This window comes from Arvicola amphibius, chromosome 2 (assembly GCF_903992535.2).
Source record: "Arvicola amphibius chromosome 2, mArvAmp1.2, whole genome shotgun sequence".
NCBI classification, from domain to species: domain Eukaryota; kingdom Metazoa; phylum Chordata; class Mammalia; order Rodentia; family Cricetidae; genus Arvicola; species Arvicola amphibius.
The window spans coordinates 15,490,952-15,516,557 of NC_052048.2; the positions used below are offsets into that span (position 1 = coordinate 15,490,952).

At 46.8% G+C, this 25,606-nt stretch overlaps 1 protein-coding gene across 3 annotated transcripts in view; it reads right to left on the minus strand.

Moving 5' to 3' along the window:
* Positions 1–25,606, minus strand: part of Fam234b (family with sequence similarity 234 member B) — a 39,993-nt gene that overhangs the window by 6,814 nt on the left and 7,573 nt on the right. For 2 of the 3 annotated variants that reach the window (XM_038319968.1, XM_038319967.1), the window contains exons 3-11: positions 20,160–20,561; positions 17,250–17,348; positions 13,892–14,083; positions 12,048–12,178; positions 4,679–4,826; positions 4,175–4,316; positions 2,549–2,692; positions 2,093–2,174; positions 927–1,082 (exon numbers count right to left, since the gene is read on the minus strand). In XM_038319968.1, coding sequence (XP_038175896.1) covers positions 927–1,082; positions 2,093–2,174; positions 2,549–2,692; positions 4,175–4,316; positions 4,679–4,826; positions 12,048–12,178; positions 13,892–14,083; positions 17,250–17,348; positions 20,160–20,561 — 1,496 coding nt within the window. Of the gene's footprint in view, positions 1–926; positions 1,083–2,092; positions 2,175–2,548; positions 2,693–4,174; positions 4,317–4,678; positions 4,827–12,047; positions 12,179–13,891; positions 14,084–17,249; positions 17,379–20,159; positions 20,562–25,606 lie in introns of all 3 variants that reach the window. The other variant, XM_038319966.1, reaches the window with a different exon arrangement.

Here is a 25,606-nt window from a genome sequence, read left to right on the forward strand (position 1 = left end):
CAAGGCCAGCCTGTGAATTCCAGGACAGCCAGAGCTATATAGAGAGACCCCGTCTCAAAAAATAAAAACAAACAAACAAAAAGCTAAAGCTTTTCACTTCACTTCTCTAAACTCTAACTGCACACATTTGCCGCCTCCCCCACGGTATTCTCCATCCACTCACGCTTCCTTCTGCCACCGCCAATCGTGTTCTTTCCTCCTTCAGGCTGCCCAACCATCCTCTCTACCCCTCTTCCACACAGCGTCTCACCCTCAGCAGCAATGCGTATCCACGCTCTTTCATGAAACCCTCCCTCATCACCCCAGACGAAATCAAACCTCCCTTCTTTTGTCCACCTACCTATTTATTTGCTTTATGTGTGTATGTGAGTGTGTGTGTGTGTGTGAGTGTGTGTGTGTGTGTGTGTGTATGCGAGTGTGGGCACGTGAGTCACAGTGTGCGCATAGAGGTCAAATGACAACAGGTTAGGAGTGAGGAGGTGACCGTTTTCTCCTCCCACTGTTCAAGGTATAAATTCAGATTGTCAACCTTGGTGGCAAGCAACTACAGGTCATCTTACCTTGCTAGCTCACCTGTAGTTCCTACCTGCCCCTCCATGTTACTAAGACACCCTTGCCTTGGGATTACCCGTAGAAGCTCGTTTTCAAAGCCATCTGGTCCAATCCTCTCAATACTATGAGGAAGTCAGGACCGAGGGCACAGCAGAACTAGCATCATAACCTAGACCTGATCATCAAAATGAGGGGACAGATAGCATCTCTAGGAGTGAAGAACAGGAGCCTCCCCCCCCCAAAAAAAAATAGATGGCTCAGAAAAGCAACTTATTGGGAGGGCATGGTCAACAAATTCAGAACAGTGTGTCTACTGTGTTTTCCCATCCTGGGTGACCCCATCCCTGACTCCAGTCCCCTCCGTCCTCACTCACAGAACTGGGAGATGCAGCAGTCAGAGCTTCTGCCCAGAAGAGGAAGACAGACTTCTGGTCTGAAGTAATTGCAGAAGTGGTTGGCGTTTCCTTCATGTGACATGGGATACCGTGACTCCAGATGATGGAGCCGGAGCCACCATCCACCACCGTCATCTGCAAATGAGAAGACAGAGAAGAGAGCAGTCTTTAGGAGGATGGCAGGACAAGGGAACACACAAAAGCAAGATGTAAGACAAACATCCCAGAGAGCAGATAGTCATTATCCTCCGTATTTGTGAGCACTGGACTCCAACACCTGACACTCAGAACCAGCAGGTGCCAAGCCCCTTATAGAAAGGGCAAGCGTTGCGTAGAGTACACATGTCCTCATGGACATGACTCATTCATTCCCTAGGTTACCTACAACACCTACTGCAGTACATTAAATGTATCGATAGTTGCTGCTGTACTGTTTGAGGGACAATAAGAAAACAGTGTGCAAGTGTTCAGTAGAAACAGGCTGTTAGGCTATTTGCAGGCCACGGCTGGTTAGTTTTCATGGCTAATAAAAAAAATCTAGGCTAATTATATTTTAAAAATTAAAAGTCTACAATTCTGCCTTTAAGATTAAATGAATGAAAACTCTATCAAAATATTACATCCTTATAGCACACAACCTTACAGGAAAGCCAAAATGTGGAGCCAGTGGCTCAGCATCCCTGACCATGCTATAGCACTGTTTCTGAGCTCTGGGCCTAGCGTTCTGACCTGCTATTCTTTGCCAGTCACATAAATTCAACCTCAAAGGCCCGACCCATATTCCCTTCCTTTACAAAAGCTGCCCATAGCACCAAGCCAGTGCTGAGTGCTGCCCCCTCTGAAACCTTACTGTGCCTGTACTGAAACGGCGCTGCTCATTTATACCCACCTTCCCGCCCCTCCCCCCCACTCCCCACCCCCCACCCCCTCCCCTCCCACTCCCGCATCCTCCCCCCCCCCCCCCCCCCCGCCCGCCCAGCTTACAGAAAGGACATAGGATTAATCTAGAAAGGCTGAACTGCACTCGTTGACTAGACTGGTGTTCTCCAAGGGAGGAGGCTCTTGTTCTCCCCAGTGTCTCACCCAGGGCTGGACACAGCCCATTCTTTCCATGTGTTCTGACTGATTTGAGGCCCATGGTTTACCTTTTTCATCCCAACTCCATCCTGTGTCTGCAGAAGGAAGTCCAATGTCTGATCATCAGTGAAATACCCAGGAGTGGGCTGGCTGCAAACAGACGAGGAAGCAATAAACAGCATATACAGAAAAGAAACAGGGAGCTAGAGTGACGGCTCAGAGGTTAAGAGCACTGGCTGCTCTTCCAGAGGGCCTGAGTTCAATTCCCAGCAACTACATGGTGGCTCACAACCATCTGTAATGCGATCTGTTGCCCTCTTCTGTCATGCAGGCACATAGGCAGGCAGAACACTGTATACCTAATATAATTAATTAATTAACTAATTATTTAACTGATTAAAAAAGAAACAGGTGCCTCCCTCCCTTCCCTTGCAACAGCCACGGGTAACAAGCATGCACTCTAGATAATTTTGAGAGTAGGAAAGGTGCTCAGAACAGCAGCCATATGAAGGTACTCTGCAAACCTGCGCAGGCCTTGGAGGCTCAGTTTCCACAGCGGTGTAAGGTCTTGTCCCCGAAGCAGGACCAGACCTTGTCTTGTCGTAATCAAGAGACTGCTGCAGTTGGAATCTGGTGCCTTTACCAGCTGGAGAAGCTCAACTCCATCACTACATTGAACAAAAACCCAAGAGTTAGTCTCTGTTGTGAGTGAGAGTCCTGTATCCACTTATTCTGACATCTTATTCCTGCTGTGTGCCTGCCTGCGTATACAGTTGTACCTTAGCGTCTACGTGGGAATTGGGCCCAGGACCTGCTGCAGATTCCAAATTCACATGTTCATCATCCTTACACAGAAGGATGTGGTGTCTCTATATAATCTACCCCCTCCTGTGCAGTGTAAGCATCTCTAGAGTAGCTACGGCTGCGTGCAATGGAAACAGAAGCAATGCTACACCCTTCGGGGGGTAGAGACAAGAAAAACAAGTCTGTATATGTTGGGTACAGATGCAATTTTTTCCAAGTATTTTCATTGGGAGGGGATGAATCCACAAATGCAGACCCCCCGCCCCAGGATAAATACTCCCCACTCTACTCTTGCATCCACTTCCCACGATGGTCTTGTCAAGTGGGGCACTTAGTCATTCCTACTGAATCTCATCCTCTGTCTCCAGAAAGGTCCATGCACTTGGTCATTCCTACTGAATCTCATCCTCTGTCTCCAGAAAGGTCCATGCACTTGGTCATTCCTACTGAATCTCATCCTCTGTCTCCAGAAAGGTCCATGCACTTGGTCATTCCTACTGAATCTCATCCTCTGTCTCCAGGAAGGTCCATGCACATTCAAAAGGAACTCAGAAAACAAAGCTGCGATGTGATGCCTCTCTACCTGGACACTCTGGGGACAGTAATAGAGACAAGAATAATGGCACGGAGGACAGATGGAGATCAGGACAGGTGGCCTGAAATTGTCACTAAGCTTGGACAATAACTCTTGGCATCTACTTTAAATTATTTCTTTTTCTACACTACTGGAACCATTTCATCAAAATCACTAAAATCTGATAATGCCTGAGGAAAAAAATGCTAAAAAAAAAAAAAGACTTGAAGTTTCTGACAGAAAGGAATATAACAATTTTTACCCAGACCAACAGCTATGTAGGTAAAATATGTGAATCACTGCATGTGACAACCACATGCTTTTAGTTGAGAAGTAAATAAAAATTAAAAAAAAAAAACAAGATTTCACGCCTACTATTCCTGCTTCTGTCAAAATGATTCTTTAACTGGGAGAAAAGTATAGGGAAGAGTAGGTCAAAGGTTTCATATAGAGTTTTCCATATATTTATATATTTATATATTTATATATTTATGTATTTATAAATATATCCCCTTAGCTGTTCTGATTGGGACCCATAGCTAATACCCATTCTTGAAATCCAGTTATGAAGTAAACTCTGTTCACCGATGCACAGACCCAACATTCCACAGCTCAGGAAAGAGAATTTCTCACTGTGTTGTACACATCAGGAGTTGATATTTCAAGGTTAGCTCCACTTTGCCCAAACCTCTGATCTTAGGCACCAGTCAACCCAATACTGCCTGAGTCCCCAGAAGACCTCGCTATGGCCAAAGGCAGATCTCAGCCACACCTGTAAACATCGATGAGCTCCGACAGGTTGACAGATCTGCGCTTCTCCCATTCTGGCTCTTCTATCTGCAGAGAGGGTGGTGAGCTGTCTCGGTTTTGGGCCTGAACAAAAATGTCCCGCAGGGCGACAGCTTGTATATTTCCTAGTGCCACAGGAAGAGTCAACACTGAGAAGCTGGGGTTAAAACAACTACCCAGGCTATCCCAGGGTGGGGTTCTGGGCGGGAGACACACAACAGATCACACGGTGCAATAGAGCCCACTCCAACTGGTCCCACTTGGGAGTGATGGGGAAGTGATCAAGTGGATGCTGGGCAGCCCCCTCTTCAGAGAAGGCATCAAGGGAAACCATAGTTAATGACCTGCAGTAGGTGAGACACCCTATAACAGGAGATGAAAAACAGCCAACACCAGCGAACCCCAGTGTGGGTGTTCGTCCAATCTCACGGGAGGCCTAGCCACCGACACCAGGGAAGCAGAAGCCAAAGTCAGCCTTGCTTCTTACCAAAGCCAAACAGGATGTAGACAGCCCCACTGGTGGTGATATAAACCTGTGGACCAATCAGATTCCCCACTCCCACGATGTTGTACTTCACAGGTCGGCCCACGGGACTCCCTGTCCGGCCAGAAACCAGCAGAAAACACAGATCTGGCTGAAGAAATGAAAAGAAAGGAATGTGTTAATAGAAGCCTTTCATTTCCTCATGCCTTATGAACTAAGGGCTCAGAAACTCCTCCTATGCTGGAAAGCACAAAACCAAACTTACTCGCTTATTCCCCTGTAAATAAAAAGTGGGGGAAATGTGTACTCTCCGACCAGACATGTGTGAAGAGTATCTTCAGGACTCCTCAGACAACGTAACACAGTAGTTACTGGCTATACCCTTTCCTAAGGCCTGGAGCTAAATATAAGATGCCAATGCAAGGAGGGTTGTAGTGATATTTTGTTTGTGTTTTAACAAATTAAGCTTGCCTGAAGATCAGCGTGCAGAGCTAAGCCACTAGAGGTCAGGCAGGTGTGATCTTTAATGGCTCACACCTTTAAACCCAGGACTGGGGAGTCCCACAACTTCAAACCCAGCACTAGGGAAATGGAGACAGGAAAGGATATGGCTAGGCGGAGAGAGGAATTTAAGTCTGGAGGAAACAGGAGCTCACTGCAGTCTTGAGGATGCCATCAGAGGATGCAGTCAAAAGACAGGATCACCCTTTTGGTCTGAGAATTCAGTAGAGGTAAAAAGTCTCTCTAGTGGCTGGCTACTCTGCTTCTCTGATTTCTCAGCTTTCACCCCCAATATCTGACTCTGGGTTTTTATTAAGAACAATTAGAATTCATGATGGAGGAGGGTCAACTGTCTATGTGTTACTTTTATTGGTTAATAAAGAAACTGCCTTGGCCCTTTAATAGGACAGAAAATTAGGTAGGCGGAGTAGACAGAACAGAATTGTGGGAGAAAGAAAGCAGAGTCAGGCAGATGCCTCAGGCAGTTGCCATGACTCTCCTCTCTGAGACAGACGCAGGCCAAGATCCTTCACAGTAAGCCACCACCTCGTGGTGCTACACAGATTATTAGAAATGGGTTAGTCAAGTTGTGAGAATTAGCCAATAAGAGGCTGAAACTAATGGGCCAGGCCGTGTTTAAATGAATACAGTTTCCGTGTAATTATTTGGGGTAAAGCTAGCCAGGAGCCGGGCAGGACGAAAAGCAGGCCTGCCCGCAGCTCCATCTACAAATTCATGCTACAGAGAGTCTTTACTCAAGAGTCAGGATCTACCAGAGAGGTCCTGATGGTCAGGTTAGTAGGGATTAGAATCACCCTAATGTACATCTGGGTATATCTCTGACGATGTTTCCAGAAAGGTTTACAAAGTAGGAAGACCAACCCTAGTTGTAGGTATCTTCATTCCATCAGCTTGGACGCTGACTGAACAAGAGTAAGATATCATGGGCTTCAGAGATGATGCAGCAGTTATTAGCACTGCGGCTCAATATGAGGACCAGTGTCTGGATCCCAAGATGGAAATCCAGCAGCTATGAATCCTTATAACTGGCCCCAAGGGATCAGAAGTCATCCGCTCCTGTAGGGCACTCACATACACACGTGTGCACATGTACTCATATAGACGTATGCTGTAGGAAGGCTTGCAGGTTGTGGTTACCCGCCTACTGGAGTGTGGCCTCTTATACTATATATGCGGATACAGAGCCTGTGTCCGCCCCTTCTTTTTCCTTTGCCCTGGCTGCTCCAGATTGTTGGATTTGATCTCTGTCCACCGTGCAAGCAGAGAATTCTGATTTCTGAGTTTACCCCAAATGAATAACTATCTGTTTCTCATGTCTGCGCTAGTGTGGGATTTCTTTTACGTGCCCATTCATCAATTGGTGCCCACATCGATTTAAACTCCACACCTACCAGGTGGATGGCCTGGCCATTCCACAGCCCAGACAAACTTGCTTCTGCCTAAGCGGTTTTTTTTTTTTTTTTTTTTTTTTTGTAGAATCCCTGTCACAGCAGAGTTTACTGGGGTTAGAGGTTGGAAGGAAAATTTTATAGGCTCAGGGATCTCTTTGAAAAAAAGAAAAAGAAAAAGGGGGGGTGAAATTGGATGGGATAATAGATTAGTATGAGCTTACTCACAGTAATAACATAGTGAATAATAGAGTGAATACTTGTGAGTTATTATTTATAGGCAATTACATTGGTATAGATTCTTATATATTGATACAAAGTTAAATTATACTGAATATTAAGTATGCTTCTACCTCTGCTTAAAACATTTTTATATATTGATATAAATTTATTATATTGCAATGTACATTTCTACCTCTGATCAAGATACTTATACATTGTTTACATTTGGAGGTCATTGTCCTCATTTATTGCACAGTTGTTTATTGTCTTAGTCTTTAAGATATATAGGTATTAAGAATTATAGATCAGGGGCTGGAGAGATGGCTCAGCGGTTAAAAGCATTGCCTGCTCTTCCAAAGGTCCTGAGTTCAATCCCCAGCAACCACATGGTGGCTCACAACCATCTGTAATGAGGTCTAGTGCCCTCTTCTGGCCTGGACACACACACAGACAGAATATTGTATACATAATAAACAAACAAACAAACAAATAAATAAATATTAAAAAAAAGAATTATAGATCAATAGTCATCTATGTTTGTTATAGTTAGACTAATCAGGTTCTTTAGATACATAAAGATTATATTCTACATAGATAGATAATCTTCAACCACTTCAAAGAGCTGTAGAAAATGGCATTTAAATAACTTAGAGTTCTGTTGAAATGAGACACAATTGCTCCTGGCAGCATCGATCTAGTCCCTTGCACCAAAGACACTCCACTTGGAGCTTGTCTTCTTCTTAGCAAAAACTGGTCTTTGGGCAAAGAAATGCCCATGCCTCAACCACTGACAAGATACATAGTATCCGGAAATGGATATGCAGGACTTTCAAATCTTTCCAAGACAGGGTAAGACGGTTTTGAAAAATTTCTTGCCTTTGAAAATAGTCTGTCAGTTATTCTAGGCCTTAGCCAAAGTTGGTTGCTTCAATGTTGCAAATGAGACTTTGAATGATTGCTCAGGTAGCCAACTGTCTCCGTCATATATTGCTCACTTTGGAAGCTGCTTGATTGCACTTCTTGCCTGCTCAAGTAATATTATTTCCCTTCTCAGGCCTTCGATGGGGTTGAAGATTAGATAGTCGTAGTTACCTTCCTCATGATTTAGCCAAGCTTATTTCTGATGCAAGATTTAGACTCCTTGAACTAGAATGTTTATTAAAACATTTCTCATGTGTTCCTTGCTTAATATTGATTATATTGTTTGTAATTTTATACTTGGGATCTGTTCCCATTGTATATAGTTATATTGGGTTTGGATCAATCTTGTTTAGAGAAAAGGGGGAGGTGATGTGGGAAGCTTTGTTAACCAATCATCTTGAAGAAGTGGAACCTAGTTAAGGCGTGGCTACCTGGAGCCCGGGAGAAAAACCGGGACAGACCGGGTGCTCACCCTCTCTGGGTGATTCCCGCAGGACACAGTGGAACTTGGACTTTCCATTCCTGTGGCATGAGGTTCCCGTTATAATAAGTAAAAATATAATTGTCTATCTTTAAGCTAGCCTGGTTATTTCCCAAATTGAGTTAACAGCTACAGACGTATATATAAACACAGGCACACACATAAACGAAATGGAACTGTAATAAGAAAGAAACAGAACTGAGCACAGGCCTTCATCTCTTTCTGCTCTCTGACTCAGCAGAAAGGTGACTGGCGGCCTCATGTCCCTGCTACTGCGCCTCTTCGAACCACTAGACACAGTAACACCTTCCTCCCTTTGGTTGCTTTTGCCAGGCATTTGATCACAGTCATGGGAAAGGGACCAACACACTGGTGCATCAATGCATCAGCCCACAGAATTCTCCATCTTAACATCAGATGTCTGGCCTGGCTGTGGCTACCACCAACATCACTCTCAAGATTCACTTTCCACGGCTGGAGAGACAGCTCAGCAGTTAAGAGCACTGGTTGCTCCTCCAGTGGTCCTGAGTTCAATTCCCAGCAACCACATGGTGGCTCACAGCCATCTATAATGAGATCTGGTGCCCTCTTCTGGTGTACAGTCATACATGCAGGCAGAATACTGCATATATTATAAATAAATATATTTTTTTTTAAAAAAGATTCACTTTTCTGTGAATGGCCAGCTAGTAAATATTGTAAGCTTTTCCAGTGGTATGGTCTCCATAGAAACTACTCTCTATTGTTAGTCTAGCATGAAATCTGTCATAAGCAACACAGGAAATGACTATGCTCCAACAAAAATTTAGTTGAAAAAAACAGTGGGGGGAATTTAACAGTTTATTAGCCAGCCCCAGCTCTGGAATGTTTTTTTCCTTTTTTTCATTTATTTTTATTTTATTTACATATATGTAGCTGTCTGTTGAGTATATGCTGTATGTGAGCAGGTGCCCTTGGAGGCCAGAAGAGGGCGTCAGAGAACTTGAGTTGAAGTTACAAGCAGCTGTGAGTGACAGGACATGAGCACTAGGAACCAAATTCCAGTCCTCCAAAAGACTGCTGAGTCACCACCCAGCCCCCCAAAGACTGCTGAGTCACCTCCTGGTCCCCCAAAAGACTGCTGAGTCACCACCCAGTCCCCCAAAGACTGCTGAGTCACCTCCCGGTCCCCCAAAGACTGCTGAGTCACCTCCCCATCCCCCAAAAGACTGCTGAGTCACCACCTCCCCAGTCCCCCAAAGATCCCTGAGTCACCTCCCTATCCCACAAAAGGCCGCTAAGTTACCTCCCCAGCCCTTTCAAAAGGTTTTGACAAGGTTTATCATTACAAACTTTTTGTTTTGTTTTGTTTTTTGAGACAGGATTTCTCTTTATAATAGCCTTGGCTGTCCTGGAATTCATTCTGTAGACCAGGCTGGCCTCAAACTCACAGAGATCCGCCCACCTCTGCCTCTGAGTGCTGGGGTTAAATCGTGTGCCACCACCACTGGGCAAATTCTTATAGAGAAGATAGATGGGTATGGTCTACAGCACAGACAGATAAAGTGCATACTTGGTCAATAGTAACTTCGAGTGGAGTTTTTACAGGATGCATCGCACTCTGCCGATACATATTCTAAAACATTCTTTTTTTGGGGTGGAGTTTCGAGACAGGGTTTCTCTGTAGCTTTGGAGCCTATCCTGGAACTAGTTCTTGTAGACCAGGCTGCCCTCAAACTCACAGAGATCTGCCTGCCTCTGCCTCCCAAGTGCTGGGATTAAAGGCCTGCGCCACCACCACCCGGCTCTAAAACATTCTTATCAAAGACTAGATGAACAGAATAGGAAGAGCTGACACACTACAGAACAAGCGTAATGCTCTAAAAGGCCAGAATCAAATTGTAAGAAAAAACTGTTTTACTAATTAATTGATTAATTAAAAGATATGAGTGCTTTCACTGATTGTAAGCAAGGAGCAAAGTCTTCAGCTACAAATACAGCAATCAAGCTTGCATTAAAAGAAGGAAGAAGCTGAGCATGCAAAACAAAACAAAATATCTGGGTGTAGGAAGAGGGTCAAGGGGATTGCCACAAGTTCCAGGCCAGCCTGGTCTATAGGCCAGTCCAAGCTCTATAAGGCTTGTCTTTCAAGACTTCTTCTCTGTGTAGCCTTGGCTGTGCTGGAATTCACTTTGTAGACTAGGCTGGCCTTGAACTCAGAGACCCACCTGTCTCTACACCTGGGGCCTCTCTGGTCATAGCTTCTAGCTGTCCCTTCCAGGAAGAAGGGAGACTATCCTATTATTTGCACACTACTGCTCAGAAGAGGGAATTCTGAAGGCAGCTGAGCAGTAGGCAGATTAGAGACAGAGTTAAGAGCAGGCGAGCTGGTTCTCCAAGGGCCTCACAGTGCAGAGTGTCCTGAAAGCCTGGTTCATGCCCCTCAGCACCACTGGGTGTAAAAAGCAGATGGGGCATTGAGACTAAGATTTCTGGGGCTGGAGAAATGGCTCAGAAGTAAGAGCACTGATTGCTCTCCCAGGTCCTGAGTTCAATTCCCAGCAACCACAAGGTGGCTCTGTAATGAGACCTGGTGTTCTCTTCTGGCTTGCAGGCATACATTCAGACAGAACACTGTATACATAATAAATAAATAAATCTTAAAGAAAATAGAATTAAAAAATACTAAGGACACCTGAAGCCCCAGCACTAGGAAAGAGAGGTGAAGATTGTGACGTTTAAAGTGAGCCTGAGCTACACAGCGACTCTGTCCCTAAAAGTCTCAAAACAAAAAAAAAAAAAAAGAACTGAATCTCAGCTGGGTTGTGGGGCGCCCGCCTTTTATCCCAGCACTCAGGAGGCAGAGGCAGGCGGATCTCTGTGAGTTCCAGGCCAGCCTGGTCTATAGAGCTAGGGTTAGGTTAGGGCTATCTTTCTTGAGGGAGAAGGGAGGAATCGAGTGACATATGCCATCTCTGTGGAACACAGACAGACTAGAGCTTACTAAGTAGACCAGGAAGGACCAGGCTGTCCTCTAATTTACAGCAATCCTCCTGCCTCAGCTTCCAACACTGGAAGTCTGTCCCCTTACAGCACCTTGCTTTGGTCACTGATGAAACAGAGAGGTGCGGGTCTGATTCCTTAGACAGGTCTCAACATGCAGCCCAGGCTGACCTGCTGGATTACAGAGGTGCAGCACCTGTGTGCGGGTGTTGTGGAGACAGGACCTTCCATGTCACGGGCAGACCTCAAGGTCACTATTCAGTCTGGTCCTTCTACCTTTCTCTAGGTGTGAAGGTATTACCACCACACCTGATTCATGCGATACAGGGGATCAAACAAGGGCTTCACGCATGCTAAGCCAGCAAGCTACCAACTGAGCTATATTCAGAGTCTGCATCCTATAAGCCTTCTATCAACCCATCCCACTGTTTTACAGCTGAGGCAAATTTTAAGTGGATACAATATAGTAAAACTAACATTACATTTACAGAATGAAAAATAGGCAGTTTTCTAGGGACTTAATATGTTAGCTCTACTTTTCCTAAGCCTCCTACATGGAGATATAACTTTCTACTTTAGACCATACAGTACTGCTTGCCCAAGGCCACAAAGCTTCAGAGAGGTGCAGAAGGAATTTGCTTACAGGCCATCTGCCCCACAATTCTCCCACACCACAGCCCTCAGAACCACAGTGGTATCATGGAAAGTGAATCTGGAATGCTCTTGGCTCACTTAACCTCACCAAAAGAATCTATTTCAGACTAAACCATTGCAGAAACAAGGTTCTAGGCAGAGATCGCAGCAGTTGAAAGCAATCCCCATAAGAATTAAAAATCTTTGGAAACAGAGACTATACCTGCAGTTCTCCGATCGCCAGCACCACCAGATCTCTGACACCGTCCCCATCCAGGTCCGGCAGCACCACAACTGGGGCGGCCAAGGTGCCATTAGACAGATGGTCCGGGTCTAGGGTCCACACGACTTTCCCTGGGGAAGGAGAAAGAGGCGGATCACTTCTGCTTTCTGGCCCAGCAAAAGGCAGCCACAGCGGTTCCCAGCCAGAAAAGAAAACTCAAAGGGCTGAGCAGGGGACAGCAGCCTCTCCCAACTTCTCCCCTTTAGCTTTTGTTTGAGGACAAAAGGAGCAGAAAGCGAGATTCCAAATCCTTGGACATATGGGTATACTTCCATGTAATAATCCCATATCTGGATTTGCATTCATTCATTCGTTGTTTTGTTCTATGTGTGTGACTGTTTGACTGCATGTACATGTATGCATCACGTGTGCGCTGATGCCAGGAAGGTCAGAAGAGGGCATCAGACCCCCTGGAACTGATTGGGAGCTACCCTGTGTTGCTGGGACCTAAAGCGGGGTCCTCTGCAAGAGCAGCCCCGTGCTCTTAACTCCAGTCCCACACACCTGGATTCTGTGTATCAAATAGAGACATCTAAGTCTTCCTGGCAAGTAGGGGCTAACTAACTAGGGCTGAGGAATGTGTCTGTCGTGGGCACTGCAGCCACTAAGGAGGCCACACCAGAGAAATTGCAGAAGGCTTTCAAGGACTTCAGTCCTGACCTAAGACAGCATGTGACTGATGTGTGTGTGTGTGTGTGTGTGTGTGTGTGTGTGTGTGTGTGTGTGTGTGCTCATATAACTCAGGCTAGCCTTGATGTCCTTGAACTTCTGATCCTATTTCTACCTCTTAAGTGAGTGCTGAGATTACAGGCCTACACGACTATGCCCAGTTTAAGTAATGCTAGGAGTCAAAACAGGGACTTTGGGCATGTGATTACACCAAGTGATCAGACACACACATACACACACCTGTAATCCCAGAATTTGGGAGGCTGAGGCAGGAAGATCAAATGAATTCAAGGTCTGGGGCACAGTGTAAACCATGTCTCGGGCGGGGGAGGGAACAGGAAATAAAGGAGGGGAAACTGTGATAGGTATGTAAAATAAATGAAAAAAATTAATAAAAATAAAAAAAACCTGAAATTTAAAAAAAAGTCTCAGACGAGGCAGTGGTGGCGTATACGTTTAATCCCAGCACTTGGGAGACAGAGGCAGGTGAATCTCTGAGTTCGAGGCTAGCCTGGTCTACAAGAGCTAGTTCCAGGACAGCCAGGGTAGCTACACAGAGAAACCCTGTCTCAAAAAAAAAAGTCTCTAAAAGGAGGAGGCAAAATAAAACACCCCACTATGGCACCTCTGATGTGGGAAGGATGTCACATTCCTTCAAGTGGCCCTGTGACAAGCACACTGTAAGAAGACATCTTTATTACACTGGGCTCATTTCCATCACTTCCGTCCTGTGAACCTCAGAGGGTCACATCAACAGCCTCCCCAGTCCAGTTCTTAGCCCTAGCATCCAGTCAGTACCCAGGTTCACACAGGGACCAGCATAGTTCAGGAGGTGACACACCCTTGCCTGCTGCACAAAGAGCAGAGCAGAGAGACTGTTCACATCCACGCCCCCACCCCCACCCCAGCAGCTTCAAGTTTGGGGAAGAGTTTATCTTGTCACCAAACAGGTTGCCACAAGAATCTCTGTTAACTCCACCTGCCCACGCCCCTTCCTTTAATAAACACCTCTGAACCAGAGCAGCAAAGCAGCTTCCAGCTCCTCCTCCCCTCCCTGGCAGGCTGTTTAAACACAAACCGTGGCCCCCAGCAAAGCTCCAGGCCACACACTCTACCTGTTGTCGCATTGAATGCGCTAAGCATCTTGCGTGTCCCTGTCACGAGGCAGATGGTTTTGGCCATGCTTCCTGGCATCAGATCCAAGCATGTGACATCTTGAGCCTCCTCTGGGAGGGGACTGGACCACAGTGTGCTGCCATTCATCCCGGAAAGACACACAAGATCTGCAGTTGGTTGTGAGCCACCACCTAAAGGCACGCCAGAGAGAGGAGGATGGGGTAGAAGAGAGGAGAGTCAGGGGTGAGTTTTCAAGACACTTGAAACCCAGAAGGAAATGGTGGCTGCTGAGGCAGCGGCTCACACTGGTGTGCTTGTCCCTCCTTTGCTTCTGACAAGGTGAACACAGAACTTGTCATCTCTCCTACCTCCCACCTCGTGGAGGACAAGTGTAAGAGCAGCCGCTGTGGGCTTTTCCTACACTGCCTCATTATGTCTCCATTTTGGCACCTTTCCCAGCACATCTGTTTATCTGCCGGCCACCTTAGCCCACACTAAACAGTGACATCCTTGAAGGCGATCACTAATTTCTGATTTCTCAACTCATTTCAGGATGCCTGCTGCACAAAACAGTTGAGCAAAAGATGGGTAAGGCCAACAAAATGGGAGGATAAAGTCATCTGCTCCCAGGCCTGACGACCTGAGTTCAGTCCCCAGTCCCCACCACTGTTCCAGAATTCTCACATGGTAGAAGAAGTCAACTCCTACAAGTTGTCCTCTGGCTCCACAAGTGCACTGTGACACACATGCACACACCAAAGGACAGGAGCAAAATCCAGAACCCTGAATAGCGGTTGCTGAAGGGGGGAAAGACGTGCAGGAGCAGCACAGGCTGACCCAGAATCCACGCAGCGTCCGGAATAAACCCCAACTCTCGTCCCCAGCAGCAAGTGCTCCCCAACAGAAGAGGGTGTTTTCAGAACTGGCCTGAAGGTTACAGAGCAGCAAGCAGCAAGGGGGGAGGGGAGGCTTGTGGCCTACAGCTCTCTGGTTTGCTCCCGGACAGGAGAAGAACACTTGGGGCGACAGGATCCAGGTCCAAGGAAGCAGAACCACAGCAGCTCAGGCCAGGATCTGACCTAAGAGTGGTCACTATTCCTGCCAGTTTACTTTCGCTCTTAGGAGTGGACATCTTGACTCATTTCTACTTTCAGCCACCAGCAGCTGCAAAGCTTCTTCCTGTCCATCAGCAGTGCTAACTGAACAACACAGCCTCAAACAGGAAACGGAGTGGCCTGCAGAGGCAGTAATTGGTACCATCTGGTACTATCCTCTAGACTTTTCCAGTCTGATCCGATGTTCTTCTTCCTGTCATAAAACCACATATCGAACATGCTTCCAAAAGGTATTTTTGGTAATACCAGGCAAATGTACGGTATGGAAATCCCTAAAGCATACCGAATGCTCACTCTGGGCCTAAATGATTCAAAAGCACTTCCTAGGACTTCTTCGCCCTCTGGGTAGGATTCTTACGTTAGCTGGTATGCTACTGTCACTGCCAATTTAGTGGACATCGCGGGCCAATTAAGACCCTGTGTAACTATCATGGAAATGAGGCATTTTTACTTGTTTCTGGGTGTCAGGTGTAAACGAGTCCCAGAAACAGACGCTCAGCTGGTGTCAACTATGGAGAGCTTAACAAGGAGACTATTGATAAAGATGTCCCAGGGTGGAGGACCCACCAGTAGCACTGTAGCCCCTCAGAGCTGTCAATGCCCCCAGGACAAAGGAGGGAGAGATCACTGGAATCAAGAAAGTTGGTTCTCAAACAGGGCTAGCTTGAGACATGCTGTGGTGGTGGTGAAGTCTGTTGCCAGCCTGCTCCAACTCCAGCTGCGAGGAAGCCAGGGAAGTAAGTCCCACTTAGCCACCTGGGGAGCCTGTAAGGGTCCTCCACATAGTTTAGCCTTCCCGGGAGGGCAAGCCTGGAGAATTAAACTGAAAGGAAAAGGAGAAAGGGAAGCCACCAGCCCAGACATCTGTGTGCAAAGGTGCATAAGCCATGACCAGCCCTGCCAGGATTGCAAGAGCAGGGCAGAATCAACATTCACTGTAATTTAACGGGGAGTGGAAAACTGGCTGGGGAGATAGCTCAGCTGGTAAAGTGCTTGTTACACTAGCAAGAAAGCCTGAGCTTAATCCCCAGAACCCACATAAACAAGCCTGGAGAGGTAGCACATGCTTGTTATCACAGTGCTGGGAAGCAAACAGGCAGCGTCTGAGGATTGCTAGCCAGCTCCAGGCCAGTGAGAGACACTGTCTCAAAATATAATGTGGGCTGTTCCTGAGGAATGACCTGTGAGGCTGGCTCTGCTCCTCCCCCCAACTCTCTCTCTCTTTCTCTCTCTCTCTCTCACTGTGAAACCCAAGACTGTGTTAATAAAATCAACCTGGGAGCAGAGCCAGCAATTAATTAGCAGGAATTAGCCACTGAAAGTATGGAGGAGCCAGGAAGAGAGACAGAGAGACATAGAGGAAGGAGTGGGGAGGGACTTGGACTTGCTTGGTCTTTCTGGTTTGGGACAGCTGAAAAATTCTCTCTTGTTGGGTCTTTGGACAAAAAGGAAGCTGGTTGTTTCTCAGCCTCTCTGAGCTAGCAGGTTTTCACCCCAACATCTGACTCCTGAGTCTTTATTGGTAACTAAGACTATAGAGACTTAGTTTAAAACTACATTTAGCAACAGCAGTAGAGCCAGCACCACCAGGCCCTGGCATGAGCAATAGGTTGTTGATTGCAAGATACAGACATAGTTAAAATACAAGTAGGTTCAGATGCAGCTGCCAAACTGGTGGAAAAACCACACTCATACCTAATTACTAAAAGCCGTGACCCTAAGGATGGGGTCACTTCTTTAAACCAGTTTCTTCACTTGCCAGGGTGACCACTCAAAGTCCCTCAAACTTCCACACACTCTGGTTTCCTCTTCCTTCCTTCCTTCCTTTCTCCCTTTCTTCCTTTCTTCCTTCCTTCCTTCCTTCCTTTTTTCCTTCCTTCTTCTCTCTCTCTTTCTTTCCCTTCTTTCTTTTTTGGAGCAGGGGTCACTTTGAGACAGCATCCCTCTAATTCCAGCAGTCCTCTAATTCGATATGTAGACCAGGCTGGCCTTGAATTCACAGAAACTGGCCTGCCTTCACCTTCTGAGGGCTGGGATTAAAGGTACGCATCTGCTCACCACCATTCTGGGCCCTGTTTTCATGTGCTGATCCTTATTTACCTCAGGAACTTTCTGATGGGGCACATCACGCACAGTGGATCTATAGTGACCTGTGGCCTGCAGAGCCTCTCGCGCACTGCCCCTGGGAAGCTGTCCTTCGGCTGACACCTCCCCCTTGGCAGCCTCCAGATTTATCTCTTACCTCCTTCGGTCCCATTCCTGGTTGTCACAAAGGAGAGAAGCACGTCCCGTAGGCCATCTCTATTCACGTCAGCCAACTCCAGGGGAGACAGGTCCCCGCCTGGGGTACACATAATGAAACAAAAGGGGCCTGAGCCAGTTACCACAGACTAGTTCTCTTCTGCCAGGTGAGAGAAGACAGGTGCAGACACTGCCAGCACCCTCCCGGCCCAGGTGGACTGTCTGTTCCCAGGTGAGAGAAGACAGGTGCAGACACTGCCAGAACCCTCCCGGCCCAGGTGGACTGTCTGTTCCCAGGTGAGAGAAGACAGGTGCAGACACTGCCAGCACCCTCCCGGCCTAGGTGGACTGTCTGTTCCCAGGTGAGAGAAGACAGGTGCAGACACTGCCAGCACCCTCCCGGCCCAGGTGGACTGTCTGTTCCCAGGTGAGAGAAGACAGGTGCAGACACTGCCAGCACCCTCCCGGCCCAGGTGGACTGTCTGTTCCCAGGTGAGAGAAGACAGGTGCAGACACTGCCAGAACCCTCCCGGCCCAGGTGGACTGTCTGTTCCCAAACAAGCAGCAGAAATATGCATCTCCCTTGGTCCTGCCCAGAACCCTGGACACCACACTAGCAAACAGGAGGGGACATTAAGATAGACTGACTAGAGACCCAGGGAATGATAATGGTAATGTATGGGATCCTGGCATTTCTGGCCACACTAGACAAGGTATAGTGAAACAACTGGCAACTCAGAAATGCCACAGGGCAAAAGAAGCCCTACAAAACCTGGCTTCCCTGGCCAGAGGCCCAGGAAGGGTGCAGCCCAGCCAGGGAAATTGATTACAGATAATACCATCCTCACCCCACCCCACAGCAAAGGCTGTGGGACCTGACTTCTGGGGGTTTTGTTTGTTTGTTTGTGTTTGTTTGTTTTGGTTTTTGGTTTCTCTGTAGCTTTGGAGTCTGTCCTGGAACTAGCTCTTGTAGACCAGGCTGGCCTCAAACTCACAGAGATCTGGGATTAAAGGCGTGCGCCACCACCACCCGGCTGTCAGTTTATTTTTAAGACAATAGCAAGAGCTCCAAGAGAAGAGGCAGAATCACTCAAGTACCTTTCAAACCTTAAATGTGTCAAGTTCTTATTGTTTTATTGGCTGTGGAATATTCCTTTACACTATGTAAATATATGTTACTGTAATGGTTTAATAAAGAAGCTGACCGGCGTCTGAAACCTTACTCTGGCACCATCAAGTCACCCTACCCTCAAGGCCAAAATGGCCATGGGGAGCCAGGACTATCCCACTTGCCATGGGGGAGAGGGGAAGGTCTGGAGCTCCGCCTAGTCCTGTGGAGAATAAAGATAAAGGAGGATCCCCCTCCTTGTGCCTGAGGAGTGAGAGAATGCCTGCCAGACCTGCAGGGAATTCAGACAAGACTAGAAGCTCAAGCTGGTAGAGCCACTTCAGCAAATAATGTGAAACCTGCTTAGAAAGAACACACCCGCACCCTCTGACAGACAGCTTTACTAGGCTTCTGCCTTGGGGAAATTTGTACATAACCCTAGGGAAATGTATCAAAATGTTTTTGGAATCACTTACTTTTAAAAAAGACTGGAAATCATTGAACTGCTTATCAACAATAGAATAGAAAAAAATAAATCATAGGACATTCATAACACAGAAACTTAGACATTGGTAAAAATTAATACTCTAGCTACTGTGCATCAGGACAGATTAGTCTCAAAAGCATCTCTTTAAAAATGACGTGGAGTGGTAGAGTGTTTACCTTGTACACACAAGGCTTCAACCCTCAACACTGAATAACATTTTTTCCCAGAAAGGTAAAAAGTCAGTGGAACCAAGTGCTATAACCCAGAACCCCAGGTGGAAGCAAGAAGCCCTGGACTCCAAAGTCATACTCAGCTACCCACGAGTTCAAGACCAGCCTGTATCTCAGGGGACAGCTCAGAAACAAACAAGCACAAACTTGTAGGGACAACCCAGGTGTGGTGACGCCCACAAGTGGTGGTGCCCAGATGTGTATGGCTATGATGTCAGCACTCAGAAGGCTGAGGCAGGAAGATTGGAGGCCAAGTTCAGCCTGGACTTCATAGTAAGATCCTGTCTCAAAATCCAAAAATGATATAGAATAAAAGTCATAGAAGACTGTGATTATATTTATATAAAATTCAAAGAGGCAAAGTTAATGAACACACCAATGTGGCAAAACTTTAAAGTAAATTAATCATCAGCTTAAACTCAGCAGCAGAATTGGCGGGGAGGGTGAGGGGTAGAGGCAGAAGGGCTTATGGTCGGGAGACTTGGAAGACGCGGAGGTCTCAGCGATGTCCTATCTCCTCAGCCGGGTGCTGGACACACCAGCACCACTGTAGGCTGAAGCTGCCACCAGAGGACTCTGGTGAGAGCAGGGCTCAGAGGCACAGCAATCTAGCTTTTTGTTTAATTCAAACCCTTCACCTTCTGGGCAACCCCACGCACAGGGGAAAGACTGCATAACACACGTTCATTTTTAAGATTTGGAGGGAAAGCCAGGCACAGCGGTGCACGCCTGTGAAACCTGCACTTGGGAGGCTAAGGCAGGAGACTGCCAGAAGTCCAGGGACGAGCCAGTTTACGTGGTGACCTCTAAGCCAGTCAGGTGACAGTGATGGGGCACTGTCTCCAAAAAAGAAATTGGGCCGGGCACAGTGGTACATGCCCTTAGCCCCAGTGCTTGGGAAGCAGAGACAGATGGATCTCTGTGAGTTCAAGACCAGCTTGGTCTAGGTAGTGAGTCCCAGGCCAGCCAAGACTACAGTGAGACCCTGTCTCGAAAACAAAAGCAAACAAAATGACTTGGAGGAAAACTTGAATGTACTAACGTATGAAAATTTACAGGTTTATATCTTAAAATCCCGCAACTCACCTCCTTGGGAGCCTAGGTGTCGGCTCCAAGTGCTATGCAGGTCTCTGGGAGGACAGGGGACGAGGAAGGCGCAGAGAAGGACCAGGACCATCGAGATCACCAGCGTCAGCAGAAAGACAGACGTACGCACGTAGGACACCAGGGAAGAGGTGGCCTTCTGCTCCACACCTGCAAGGGGCTCCGAGGGGTAACCCTCTGGAACAACTTCTGACAGGTGTGGCTTCGCAGCCCCAGCCCCGTCTGCATCTGAGTCCCCTGCATCCGGCAGGTCCCCCAGGGCGCTCTTCCCGTTTCTGACCCCTCCATTCTTCTGCTGCAAGTTAAGCACAAGGTCATCTTCGCTCTCCTCGCTGTCAGCCTGGGTAAGGGGGTCATACTCCCCCAGGTCTGGGCTCTTCTTCCCTGGAAAGACAGAAAGACCGAGTCAGGGAGAGTTTGGAAGGAAGGAACCTCACCAGCGAAGACATGGAAGCAAAATCACAACTACAACCAAAAGACCCTAGCTTTACATCGTTCCGACCTTAGTGACCTTCTGTACAATTAACTGCCAACACGGGAGCCCCCAAGGGGGTCAACTGCTCTAGAACTATTTTCTTTCGGGGCTAAGAAAATCGAAAAAAGATGTGGCAGAAGCAGAATACACTATGTTAGCCAGGCTATTCCAGGCCTGGTCAGAGACACGCTGCGTGTTTGCCACGGGAAAGCTAAGACAATGACTTTGAGAGCATAAGGCTCACACCTTGAATCTCAGTGTTTGTCGTGAGGCTAAAACAGGAAGGTGCATGAGTCTGAGGCCAGCCTGGGCTACAAGGCAAGATCTGCCTCATGAGCTAGCGATAAGACTGGGGGAGTGGGGTGTTTCCTGCCAAGCCTGACGACCTGAGTTCAATCCCCACGGCCCACACAACAGAAGGAAGAAATGTACTTCCACAGGCTGCCATCTAACCATATATATAGAAAAAATTTTAAACGTAATTATAAAAAAGATCCTGTCTCCCCCCCCCCCCAAAAAAAATAAAAATAAAAGAAGCTGGCCTGTACTCGGTCTAAGGTAAAATGCTGGCTTAGCATGCACAAAACCCTGGGTTGGATCCCTAGCATAAACCAGGCATGGAGGTGCATGCCTGATATTCTAACACTTGGGAAACAGTGCCAGGATCCGAAACTCAAGGTCATCCTCAGTTAGTTTAAGGCCAGTTTGTTACACATAAGACTCTGGCTCATAAAAAGGGTCTGGGGCTGGAGATATGGTTCAGTGGTTAAGAGCACTGGGGTTTGATTCCCAGCACCCATAAGGTGGCTCACCACTGACTACAAGTCCAGTTTTAGGGGATCTGCAGCTCTCTCCTGGCATCCGTGGACACCAGGCACACATTTGGTACACAGACATACAAATATAAAAAACACCCACACACATAAATATTTTTTAAGAGAAGCAAAAAAACAGAACAGTGGTTACCAGGCTCAGTTGGATGGAAAAATAACGTTCAAAATTCTGTAGCACAATTGGTAACTATGGTTGTCCCTGTGAGTCCCAGGGATTGAACTCAGGCTATCAGTCATAAGGGCTTTCACCAGCAGCAGAGGTATCTTGCCAGTCCAAGCATCTGTTCCTCTTATAAGCTTCTTAATTTGATCAATTATCATTAATAAAGATGGCTCGTTCTATTTTTAAACTTTTTTATTCATTCACACATGCATGTATTCACTCATTCATTTGAGGCTGGAACTCATTAGGTAGCCCAGGCTGTCCTTGAACCTGTGGTGACCCTCCTACCTCAGCATTGCCGGTGCTGGGATTACATGTGTGCTCCACCACGGCCAGCTAGAGGCTGTGGCTCCTGAGCAAACTTTCCTTGCACCTAAGGCCGGTTCCTGCTTTAGATTTTTCTAGGAGCCATGATGCATGATTGTTCCTGGTAAACTTCTAGAACAATTCTCTTCTGTATGCTATCTCTCACTGGGTGTCTGTGGTTTCCCGGTTGTTTCTATGGAAACAAGTTAGCAAGCTGAAGATGTTCTCAGAATTGTCCCACGATTTGAATATCCTTTAAGAGGACCTTTCTGTAAAGGTGTAAAAACTGCTATTCTGAGCATGCGTCCTGGCAGAGGTGGCAGACTTATGGAAGCTCGTCCACACAGGCTGCATCCTGCTTCTACTCAGCCTCTACACTGACTCTGAGAGATAAATTACGGGGCGGCTTGGGTGCATCCCCACAACGACTCCTGGCTCTCACGGCAGTGACCTCGTCAGGCTTGGCTGAGAAGAGACTTCCTCTCTGGAAACTGGCAAGCTATGACTAATGAGAGTTAATGTTAAACCTTTAATTCTGAGGAATTAAAAAGGGACAGTCTAGCTTGTGCTGAGGAAGCAGCCCTGGCTCAGGTCTTTGTCTTGCTGATGTCCTTCTAGAAACCGCATCTGTGTCCTAACAGGCAGAAGGACACAGTAAGACAGAGGGGGCCAGGTGCAGGGGAGACCTGGAGGATACAGTGTAGCACGTGTGTGACAAACGGCTGACTAAACGCCATGGCACAGGATAATTCTGCCGCCATGGCACAGGATAATTCTGCCGCCATGGCACAGGATAATTCTGCCGCGTGTAGTGCTTTGTGAAAACAGGGAAACACTAGGAACGCGGCAATCTGTTAACTAGAAGCTACTCTTTATTTTCATTTGCAAAGTTATTTATGTTGAACAGTGAAGACTGGATTCGGTCTATTGTTTGTTTTCAAGTTGGCTCTATCTTGAACTGTGCCCTGATCTCCTAAACGCTGAGATCACAGTTGTATCACCAGGCTTATCTTGCGGTTGGCTCTCTTTCTCTCTCTTCCCCTCTCACTTTCTCTCTCTGTCTCTCTCTCTCTCTGTTATAAGTTTGTGCATACATGTATGTCTGGATGCACTTGCCTGTGTGTGGCCATGTGGAGGCCAGGGTCAAGTCCAGGTATCTTCCTCCGTTGATCCTTACCCTACTTTCTGAGACACGTCTCTCTCTAAAACTGACCTGGCCATTTTGGGCTAGGATGGTTAGCCAGCAAGGCCCCTGAATCCACCTATCTTGGACTCTTAAGAACACCGGAGGCAGAAGCAAGAGGATTGAGGATCAACCCATAACTAAGGCCAGCCTGAATTACATATCAAGTTATCAGACTGCATGGTAAGCCTCTGTATTAAAAGACAAATAAAAATTTTGGGAATACTCCTGACAGGAACTGTTAGGACAGCTCAACAGTCAAGAGCACTGGCTGCTCTTCCAGGGGACTCAGGTTCTACTCCCAGCACCCACGGGGTGAATCACAGCTGTCTAACTCCAGTCCCTGCAGGTCCCATATCCTCTCCTGACCTCCATGGACATGCATGTGTGTGTTGAACATACATACACACAGGTAAAACAGTCATGTACATGAAGGTAAAATTTTTTCAAAAAAACAAAAAAGGGGCCAGGTGGTGGTGGCACAGGCCTTTAATACCAGCACTTGGAACACTGAGGCAGGAGGATCTCTGTGAATCTGAAGCCAACCTGGTCTACAGAGCGAGTTCCAGGACTGCCTCCATAGCTACTGGGAAACCCATGTCTCAGGGTTCTACCTACCTCTGCCTCCTGAGCAGTGGGATTAAAGTGTGGGCCACTACCACCCAGCCTGATAAATAAATAAATTTAGGTTGAGTGAAATTTTAAAATTCATTTAATCCCCATTCTCTTCCACACATCCAACAAGCAGTCACTCAGCACACAGTTGAGTAGGTAAGTGTGAGGAGCCCACTTATAAGAATTAAGTAAGAAAATACACACTCGCCCTTTGTGTCTGGCTTATTGTCATACTCAGGTCAATTTGGGCGTCCATTATTATTGTCTAAATCCGTCAACAGCCTTTGCCCAGGCTTCTCATCTCCAAGTTAAACTCCTCCATCTCTTTCAACCCATAATTTGAAGGAACAGTTTCGGGGGATCCTTCTTTGCATACAATATGACATGCTCACAGTTTCTTAAGTAGGGTTTCTGGAATTGAACAATATGCAAGGGTGTGGTCTGACCACAGACAGGACAGAACCAAACCATTATGTTCCAGATGGCTTAGTGATCTGGTAAATACCAGTAGCTCTTGGCAGCCTCATCACACACCAATCCTCCTAAAACTCCCAGGGACTCTGAACTGCAAGCAGGTTACACAATGAACGGCCTTACCACTGGATTTTGAGCAATAAGTGAAAAATTTAGAAGCAGCATCGACTTTAATCAATCTTGTCCGTCTTTCCCTCCCTACGTTCCCAAAGAAGTGAAACTGTCAGAGCCACACCACTAACAAAATGCCAGCAAACAGAACAACTGCAGGCAATTCACTTTTACCAGGACTTAACGCTATGACGGGAAGGAAGGCCCTGGCGACATATGCTACAGAAATGCAGACAATTGTAGCAAACCTATAGAAAATAATTAGTGGACGCTCTTCTATAGAAACACACACTTCTAATTAATAATGTCACAGGAGACATTTCTGTCATAGTCCCTTCCTTAAAACCAGGAGAGGAGAAAGACAGAAGAAGAGGAGGAAGAGAGAGGGAGGGGGAGGAGGAGAGAGAGGATGGGGAGCAGAGAGGAAGGAAAAACAACACACGATGTATGAACAATTGCTGCCAAATTCATGAAACTCTATCTCCTCGAGGGAACAAGGAAAAGTAACACGTATCGGTACTTGAACAAGCAGACAGAATCCACAGAATTGATGGTGATGACTGTGACAACTGAAAATGTTGCCAGGTGGTGGTGCACACCTTTAACCCCAGCACTTGGAAGGCGGAGGCAGGCAGATCTCTGTGGGTTCAAGGCCAGCCTGGTCGACAGACTGAGTCCTAGGACAGCCAGGGCTATAAAAATAAACCTTGTCTCAGAAAAAAAAAATTAAAGATGTCTTGACTGACTACCATTCTCAGCTTACCTCATCAAATCCTCATGATAACCATGAGAGGTCTAACCCCTATTTTATCAACTAAAGAATTAAAACACAGAGGTCATTTGCCTAAAACCAAGAACCCACTGAGAAGCAAAGCCCAGATTCAAACCCAGGCACCTCATGCAGAGCAGAGCCCACTTATTCTACCTGGTAAGACACTTCCTTCCTTGTCCATGAATAAGTAACCCAACCAATAATTTCATACCTGAAGAAATAAAGTCTAGGGTCACAGGACAACCAAGAGCCCTTGTCCAACACAACAGAACAGAAAGCAGACGTATGCAAACAATCTCTATAAGAAACAAGCTGTACAGAAACTAACCGCAGGCATCAACGAATCCTGAAGAGGCTGGCTGCTTTGACAGACAGAGACCAGCTGTGCTGTGGGATAATCTTTCTATACACTGTAAAGATGCATCTCTGCCAAGACACCTTCTGACTGGTTTAATAAAGAGCTGGATAGCCAATAACTAGGCAGGAGAGGATAGGTG